Source organism: Silurus aristotelis (assembly GCF_946808225.1).
Source record: "Silurus aristotelis genome assembly, chromosome: 16".
NCBI lineage: Eukaryota > Metazoa > Chordata > Actinopteri > Siluriformes > Siluridae > Silurus > Silurus aristotelis.
In genome coordinates this window covers 23,828,669-23,838,668 of record NC_139589.1, presented here as the reverse complement: position 1 = coordinate 23,838,668, position 10,000 = coordinate 23,828,669, and the positions used below count along the sequence as shown (strand labels likewise).

At 43.6% G+C, this 10,000-nt stretch overlaps 1 protein-coding gene and 1 long non-coding RNA gene across 9 annotated transcripts in view; both read right to left on the bottom strand.

The window, feature by feature from the left end:
• wdr7 (WD repeat domain 7) overlaps positions 1–10,000 on the bottom strand; it is a 99,427-nt gene that overhangs the window by 47,056 nt on the left and 42,371 nt on the right. For all 8 annotated transcript variants that reach the window (XM_083563656.1, XM_083563650.1, XM_083563652.1 and 5 more), the window contains one exon: positions 3,905–4,018. In XM_083563656.1, the coding sequence (XP_083419782.1) occupies positions 3,905–4,018 (114 nt within the window). The remainder of the gene's footprint in view (positions 1–3,904; positions 4,019–10,000) is intronic.
• Positions 664–2,648, bottom strand: LOC310738627. Its single transcript, XR_014537126.1, has 3 exons — positions 2,244–2,648; positions 1,434–2,207; positions 664–1,383 (listed from the first exon to the last, which is right to left on the bottom strand). It is a non-coding gene; the product is annotated as an uncharacterized lncRNA (long non-coding RNA).

The following is a 10,000-nucleotide window of genomic DNA, read 5'->3' as shown; positions in this document are numbered from 1 at the left end:
CCCTCTCTCTCTCCATCCCTTTCTCTCTTGCTCTCTTTCTATCCCCCTTTCTCTTTCCATCCCTTTCTCTCTCGGCTGCAGTAATCGCTCGTGTGCTGTTGTATTTCTCTCTGATGGATGAATAAAGTGGTGGTTGGAGAAGATGAAGGCCTCTTTTTGCCCCTGTCTCATTTTTTACTCTCCGTCAACTGGGCTGTGACCTTTACAGCACACATTCGCTCCGAAACATTAGCCCCCTTTTCCAGTGTGGAGCAAAACACAGGGGCAGGGAGCGACATGTACACACTACATACACACTACATACACACTACATACTCAATAATAGTGCTGCCTACAGTGATGCGCACACACAAGCACAAAAAACACACATGTACACACACACGCTTAAACATGCATGCATGCAAACACACAGACACACATATGCCCCCACTCACAGATACACACATGTACTCACACACAGACACACAAACACAGACATGAAGACAAGCATGCACGCCCTGACACACACATACATATACACACATACGCACAAACAGATACACAAATGCTTATACACACACGCACGCACAACTACACACACGCACACACACACACACACACACAGATGCACAGATGCTTACACACGCATTCGCACCCCCCGCCCTTCTATCTTTCTGTCCACTTCCTGTTGATTGGCTGTTGCTGGTCAATAGCGCAGACAGTCCTGACAATTTATCATTTCTGAACTCTCATTTTTCACCTATTGACGACGCATTTTTCTATTTATTCCTGCTGCAGTAAAGCCTAAAACACACACACACACACACACACACACACACACACACACACAGCTATCGGCTTTATCTCATACATACACAAATATACAAATACCACACACATTCGCACACATACTCACAGAAATTGATAAAGTGAAAGAGCACATACGCTATACTTTATATATTAAGATCTGCTTTCCATGGGTTGGAGTTATGTAACACTGGCTGTACCCCAGGTCTCCTCACCTCAGCTACATCAGTACCTGACTTTACCAACATCCTTATGGCTGAATGAGCACAAATCTCCACAAAATCTAGTGGAACATCTTCCCAGAAGAGTACGAGGTGAGCAGGATGAGATGTTCAGTCAATCAAGCCGATACACACCGGAGTGTGTTTGACACGGACACACAGCTGGTCTGTGAAACAGCAATAAAAGTAGATACATGGATGTGCCTTTGAGCTCTGTGTGTGTGTGTGTGTGTGTGTGTGTGTGTGTGTGTGTGTGTGTTTTTCTCTCCCTGTGCACAGTGGCCTTGCACGGTGGATTTGGTATCAATCATAGCTGAAGGTGACACACGGCGTGACAAAGTTGCACCAGCGTGGGTCACCTCACACCTCTTCACGCCTCCACACACACACACACACACACACACACACACACACACACACACACACACACACACACACACACACACACGGCCGATGGTGACACGAAGCGGAACCACAGGTTATCAGAGTAGCACTAGGAGGAGGGAGCTGTCATTACTTTCACAGTTATAACGGTTTATTCTGCTAATAGAGAGATGCTTGCAGTGCACAGCCACACACACACACACACACACACACACACACACACACACACACACACACACACACACACACACACCTTCATGTGTATTAAAAAAAAAAACCATCTGAAATCCTTTAAGGAGAGTAAATATTAGCTAGCAGGCTAGCTTAAGCACATGTGTGACAGCAGTGAAGTGTGCAGTAGGAACGACAGACTGGTTCAAGGTGGAGGTGTACCTGCATCAAGGATCAGCTCTGAGCCCTTTCCTGTTTACAGTGGTGAAAAACAGGTTGATGGATGAGGTCAGACTGGAGTCTCCATGGACTATGATGTTTGTGGATGATACTGTGATTTGTGGTGAGAGTCTGGAGAGGTGGAGGTATGAGGAATGAAAGTCAGTAGGAGTAAGACAGAGTACATGTGTGTGAATGAGAGGGAGGGCAGTGGAGTGGTGCGGTTGCAGGGAGAAGAGGTGGAGAAGGTGGAGGAGTTCAGGTACCTGGAGTCAACAGTGCAAAGTAATGGAGGGTGTGTTAGAGAAGTGAAGAAAAGAGTGCAGGCAGGGTGGAGTGGGTGGAGAAGAGTGATAGCAGGAGTGATTTGTGATAGAAGAGTATCTGTGAGAGTGAAAGGGAAAGTTTATAGGACTGTGGTGAGACCTGAGATGTTGTTTGGTTTAGAGACTGTGGTGAGACCTGAGATGTTGTTTGGTTTAGAGACAGTGGCATTGAGTAAAAGACAGGAGGTGGAGCTGGAGGTAGCAGAGCTGAAGATGTTGAGGTTTTCGTTGGGAGTGACAACGATGGACAGGATTAGAAATGAGTTTATTAGAGGGACAGCGCATGTAGGACGTTGTGGAGACAAGGTGAGGGAGGAGAGATTGAGTAATCAGTAGAAGAATGCAGAGGATGAAGTATAGCAGTACAATGGGCCAAGAAGACAAAAAAAAACTCAGGTGAGAACGTTAGATAAAATGTTAGCATTGTCAAAAATTATTCTTAAAAAAACGTATTGACAAAACTCTTAGATATCCTGGGAGGTTAGCAAAAAGATTAGCTTGTATGCTAAATTCACCACTATGCCTAACAATGATAAATATAAAATAATAAAATCCTGTGAGGTCAGTGCATACTAGCTAACATGCTAGTAAAAAAATATTAATATCAAACAATATAACTAATAATTATATAAAAATCCTGCCAGGCTAGCGTTTATTAGCGTGTAAACTATCTTTCTGTGACGATCAGACACATTGTGAAAATTACTCTCTGATATCCTGGTAATGGTATTAGCGATGAGCTAGCATGGGCAGTGAAACATATGAACATTAGGTTAGCGTGCACTGACTAGCATGCTAGCACTAGCAAGGATTTTATTACAGATTAGCCATATGAATGAATGAATGAAAATTAGCTCATTAAGTCAGAAATCCTGTCAGGTTAACTTGTTAGCCACTAAATGTGTGTGTGTGTGTGTGTGTGTGTGTGTGTGTGTGTGTGTGTGTGTGTGTGTGTGTGTGTGTGCGTGTGTGTGTGTGTGTGTGCACGGGCGTCATGCTGAGGTAATGATGGTTGGCTGGATGTCATGGGAGGTCATTAGGATGATGCCGTCCTCCCATTCTCTCACATTTCACCTTCATCCCTCTATTTTTTCTTCTCCATCTGTGTGTGTGTGTGTGTGTGTGTGTGTGTGTGTGTGTGTGTGTGTGTGTGTGTGTGTGTGTGTGTGTGCTTCCTTTCTTCCATAACCCCCTTAGGCTAAATAAATGAAATTGCTATCTGAGGAATTTCACACGTTTTAAAGCTAACGAGGCTATTATCCCCCACTCCCCCCCCCCCCCAACACCCCACACACACACACACACACACACACACACACACACACACACACACACACACACACACACCATTCCTTTTCCCTTGTGTTCCAAACATCACTCTGACGTCTCCTTGCTGTTTGGAGTAGACGTCGATGTCTGGGATGAAACCTGCAATCCATCGATCTTTTCAGCCAATGAACCACTGAACAGATGCTGTCAATATTAGCTAGTTTGCTAGCTTTGAAATCACCTAAAATATCCTGCTAGCATGTATTAGCCATTAAATTAGCATTGGCAATAAAAAAAAGCAAAATATTAAGCAATAAAGATAAAAAAATAAAAACATTTATGGACCGTATTCTCTCATAAATCCTGTGAGGCTAGTGAATATTAGCTAGTATGCTAGCTTTAGCATTGTTTATTGACAATAAATCTCGAAATCCTGTCAGGTTTGTAAATATTAGGGAGTGAATATTCATATGGAGGTCAATATGGAGGTCTGAGGGATTGGGGTGTACAAACTTTTGTTGCTCATACCTGCAGTGATGTCATCGTCAGTGACATCCAGCTCTTCCTCTGGAGCTTTGGGCTCAGTGGGCAGGGCTTCAGCAGGGGGAGGAGTCGGCTGGGCTGTCTCTGGCGCTGTTCCCGCTGCAACACACACACACACACACACACGAGTGAAACTGAAGTCTCCGCCATGTCTCGGTCTCGGTGACCTCATCAGAGAGGACAAACGTCTCCCTTGTTAATGTCACTAATTCCTCCTTGTTTGCTTGCGGCCTCGTTAACGACCTCATCAGCCCTTATTGTTTTGTACTATTGGACGCTTTATTAGCCTGCGAGCTCTCGCCATTACACTCGTTTACACTCAGCGCAATCGCTCCAGCCTGATCCCAGAATTAGCCAATTACAACCCGCTTTTCATTAAGAGGGCAGACGAATAGATCCTGCTGAAAGGTGAGGAACAGCTAATCTGAGCTCAGCGCTAATTAACGAAGAGAGAGAGAGAGAGAGAGAGAGAGAGAGAGAGAGAGAGAGAGAGAGAGACATTAAAACAAAAAACAGGTAATTAAAAAAACCCAGTCAAAAAAAAAAAGGAAAAAAAAAAAAAAGAGGAAAAAAAAACAATATACAGAACAAATTGAAAAAGTAAGAAAGAAAGAAAGATCACAGAGGAACAGAAAGAGAGACAGACAGACAGACAGACAGTTAAAGTATAAAAAGAAAGAAAGAAATAAAGAAAGAAAGAAATAAAGAAAGAAAGAAAGAAAGAAAGAAAGAAAGAAAGAAAGAAAGAAAGAAAGAAAGAAAGAAAGAAAGAAAGAAAGAAAGAAAGAAAGAAAGAAAGAAAGAGATGGAGGATTACAGATAAATAGATAAGGACAGAGAGAGAAAGTGGCAGACAGGAAAAAAAGGAGCTAGAAAGCTAAAGAAAAAGAGAAACAGAGAAGTCTGTGTGTGTGTGTGTGTGTGTGTGTGTGTGTGTGTGTGTGTGTGTGTGTGTGTGTGTGTGTGTGTGAGAACAAGTGCCTTTATGTTTCAATTAACCTTGTTATTGACCACTGACATTTTTAAAGAGGAGCACGTTTCCCTCTCCTGCTGCTCCACACACACACACACACACACACACACACACACACACACACACACACACACACAAAGACACACCCACGGAGAGACACACCCACAGACACAGACGTGGACACACACACACACACACACACACACACACACACACACACACACACACACACACACACACACAGAGAAGAGCAGGTAATTGGGGAGTGTGGTTGAGGACTGCTGCGAGGTCAAACACCGGTGCCAATCGTGACACACTGCCTGTAACGGGGCCTTGTTAACCCACAACCTCCTCCTCCCCCCATCCCTCTCTCTTCCTCATCCTCTCTTTTTCTTTCTCTCATATCCACAGGGGAGACGAATGCTGAGAAGCAACACTCTCTCTCACACACACACACACACACACACACACACAGTTTTTGGAAAACAAAAAGAAGGAAATAAACCCAATACAGTCCAGTGAGTGAACGAGTAAATGAGTAAGTGAATGAGTGAGTAAATAAGTGAATAAATAAACGAGTAGGTGAATTAGTGAGTAAATGAATGAATAAATGAATGAATGAATGAATAAGTGAGTGAATAAATGAGTTAATATGTCAGTGAGTGAATGAACGAGTAAAGGAAGAAGGAATCGAGAGAGAAAAGGGTAAGACTGCAGAGGAACACACAATACCAGAACCACTGCATCCTCCTCACCTGCCTCAGGCCCATTTTAATCATCTGCACATCCATCCTTCCCTCCCCTCCACTCCTCTTTTTCTCCCTCCCTTCCCTCCTTTTTACCCCCTCCCTCTTTTTCTCCTAGGGGTCAAATCAGTGTGGAAATCTCAACACCAACCCTCGGACTGTGGCAGGAAAAAGGGGATCCATCCATCCATCCATCCATCCATCCATCCAGATAGAAACAATAGAGAGAAGAGAAGAGACAAGAAGTGTGTGATGCACTCTTTCTCCTTCTTCTTGTGTGTATGTGTGTCTATAGAAGTGACCTGATGACTTGGTGAATCTCCAGCAGCAGATCTGACAGGAGCCATTTGACCCAGAGCTACTCTAACAGCAGAGTGGACTACCAGATCACCATACACACATTCATTATTAATAACCCTCACACACACACACACACACACACACACACACACACACACACACACACACACACACACACACACATTTCCTCAGAAAACTCTATGATTCTTTAACTCTAATTAAAATCTGACTTTTTGCGCGTTTCCTGCTGGTCATGAAGATTATGGGACATTAATAATAATTTTAAAAAAAAGAAGAAAAAGAGAATGAAGAAGAAAATTAAAAAGAAGTAGTGAGAGAATGAATGAGTGAATGTGAGTGAGTAAATGAGTGAGTGATGGAGGGAGAATAGGTGAGTGTGTGAATTAATGAATGAGTGATTGAACGAGCGAGTAAAAACTGTAGGCGGCATGTTTCCGTTTCCCCCCAATCAGTGTGTGTGTGTGTGTGTGTGTGTGTGTGTGTGTGTGTGTGTGTGTGTGTGTGTGTGTGTGTGTGTGTGTGATATAAAAGCCAGTCCCTGGAGAGACGCCGAGGCCTAAACTCGCACCAAAACGCTGAGCAAGGAGCTGCAGCCGAGAAAATCCCACCGGGGGCCTGGAAATGATCAACTCATTGGTTATATTGCTTTGAAGAATTGCTCTTGCTGAGGGAAAATGAAAAAGAAAAGCGAGGTGGCGGTTTCACGTAATGTGTGCAAGTGTATGAGAAACTCGCACTGCTGCCTGAATAAATAAAAAATGATCCGAATCAAAAATCGCTGTTATTCCGACTCGAGCTGCCGGATTTACTGCGGCAGAGTCGCTCCGGCAAACGAATCCGAACAGACTCTAGAACACGTGATCGTGATAGATGGTGCGTCTCTGAAACACGGGTGAATCACTGAGGGTATTTAATGATTGACGGGATCTGGGGAGATCGGGGTAGCAGTCTGTCGACTCCGTCTGAATAATCGGACACAAAATAATACGACTCTGAGACTAACCAACATCAAACCAAATTCAAATCAAATATTTACAAATCCTCATTCTCATTCGCTCCCGTTTCTACGGTAACAACTTACAAAGTGATGCCTCACGTACACCAAAAAAAACCTGCATAATTGTCAATACAGTGTTTATTAAGAGACGAGACGAGAAGAAATAAGCAAAAAGGAGAAGAGAAAAGAAGAGAAGAAAAAACTAAAAAGAGAAAAAAAAAAAGAAAAGTAATAAGAAGAGAATAGTTAACAAAAATGAGAAAAAAGTAAAAGAAGAAAAGAGAAGAATTAACCAAAAAAAGAGAAAAAGAAAGAGAAGAGAATACCAGACAAGAAGAAATGCTAAAGAAGAAGCAGTGAACAGAGAAAAAAGAAAGCGAAGAAATAACCAAAGAACACGAGAGAAGCGTTGAGAAGAGATGAGACGAGAAGAGAAAAAGAGATGGGAAGAGAAGTAATAAGAAAAGAAGGAAAGGAAAGAGAAGCTGCTTTATATTACTCGGTATTAATATCGAAGCTGAAGTATGTAAATGTTGACGTAATGCATAATTAATCATAAAAGTGATGATCAGTAGAGTCTCGGCTCCACACCGAGTCGTCGTCGTGTCTCTTTCTGTCCCGCCTGATTTTAAAAAAGCCCCAGAACCCAAACCCCGGCTTCGTATCCGGCTGCAGAGATCCGTCTCGCGAGCCTGAAAGAAACTACAACAGCCCCGCATTTTGTGTGAGGCTTCTATAAAAACCTGTACATGTTGTGTTTCTTCCGTTTCAGCTCTATCCCCCCATTTCTTTCCAAGTCCTCTCCTCCTTTTTTTTGCGCTCTCCCTCCTTTCTTGGTCTGTATGATGGACACACTGGCTGGCCCACATTAATTCTCCCTGCTCCATGCTTATCGATCCACGGCCTGCTCCCCAATTGCATTACACAGGCAGGCAGGCTGTTTTCTCACATTCGCCAAAAACACACACACAATCAAAAACACACACACACTATATTTAAGGCGGGGGGCGGGGGGTGTAGTTGGGGGGGGGGGGGGGTGAGGCGGCTCCTGATAAAAATAAGGAGAACGAAGAAAAAAAGAAAGAACTCGGGCCTCAGGTTCAGGCTGATGTGTTGGTTTTATTTCCATTTTAATCTCCATATACATGTTTGGGGTGTGTGTGTGTGTGTGTGTGTGTGTGTGTGTATGTGTGTGTGTGTGTGTGTGTGAGAGAGTTAATTGACAGCTTCCTTCATTACACCAGCCCATTAAGCAGCCCGGTCTGTTTCCACAGAGCACTCACACGGCCCAGACGGCGAGCGAAAGAGACTCCATTCTCACGCCGGATGTGTCTAAACACAATATTATCACATAAACACTAAATTACACAAATGCCCAGCGGTGCTCGCGGCCCCCTGAACCCTGAGGGAGTCCGGAATTCCGAAAAAGCTCTTTCTGAGTCCAACGCGGCGTATTAGAGAGGGACGATACTTGACCGAGACGACGCGAGAGCACTGACAGACAGGAAATGTGAACCACTTCTACGGCTCACGCACCAAAACACTCTCTAGTCCTAAAGTGCTCCGTAATCGAGTTTGGGAAGGCAAACAAGTCGCGAGCGTTTAAACAAACTGAAGAGGGGGAAAAAAATGATCCTGCTCATAGGACAGGAACATTCGAGGAGGAATTGGAAAAAATCCATGGAGGTGAAACTGTTTCACAGAGAAACTCTGAGAAGAAAATAACATGTCTAATAAATAAATAACATCAGGGAATTTGACACGTGCTGCTCTTTTACCTTCCATCTTCTCCCTGATTTGGAATACGAGAATATTTAAGTTTGTTTGGAGATCAAATCTTTGCCTTCAACACAAGGTTAAAGATGTAGATGTGATTCAGCATTGATAGTAACAATACCCACGATACACAATCAATCACCATCAACACCAACGTTCACCATCAAACAACCATCAATCACCATCCACACCAACGCTCACCATCAAACAACCATCAATCACCATCAACACCAATGTTCACCATCAAACAACCATCAATCACCATCAATCACCAACGTTTACCATAACCCACCATCAAACACCAAAGTTTACAATCATCACCCACACCAACTTTCACTGTCAATCACCATCAAAAGCAACGTTCACCATAAATCACCATCAAACACCAAAGTTCACCATCACCAACACCAACTTTCACAATCAATCACCATCAACATCAATGTTCACCATCAAACAACCATCAACACCAAAGTTCACCATCAATCACCAACGTTTACCATAACCCATCATCAAACACCAAAGTTTGCACACTGCACTGCGAGGAGGTCTCACTGAGGTGTTACTGAATTAATTTATTAGAGGGACCAAGCAAGTAGGGCGTTATGGAGACAAGGTGAGAGATGCAATAGGACGATATGGTTTGGTCATGTGCAGTAGAGGGACATAGGGTATATGAGTGGAAGAATGCTGAGGATGGAGCTACTTGGCAGGAGGAAAAGAGGAAGGCCAAGGAGAAGGTTGATGGATGTAGTGAGGGAAGTTGGTCTGAAAGAGGCAGATGTAAAGGACAGAGTGGAACGGAGATGACAGATGATCTGATGTTGAGACCCCTAACGGGAGCAGAAGAAAAATGAAGATTCCCTGGTCATCATGCACCAAAGTTTATCTTTGGAGTCTCGCATAGGCTCATCTTAGTGTAGGCTCCTTATGGTTTTCTGGTTTCCTTCCAACCTCCAAAGCACTTGCTAGGATGATTGCCTATGCTAAAGGAGGTATAGGAACATTTGTGGTGCTCCAGACTGGGGTCACATCCAGGGTCATGTCCGGTTCCTCAGGATGGATTCTGGATCTGTTAATACTCTAAAAAAAGATTCAGGATAAGTTTCGGATTGATGGCCCACAGATTGTGTTTTGAACGTAGAAAGAAACCCGTAGAGCAAACACCTCCAACCTTCTCCAGAGCATCTCTAACATCTACAGTACTAGCATGACGACGATGGCATGGATTAAATTCTACAAGTCTAGTCGACATGTGTGTGTGAAGCACC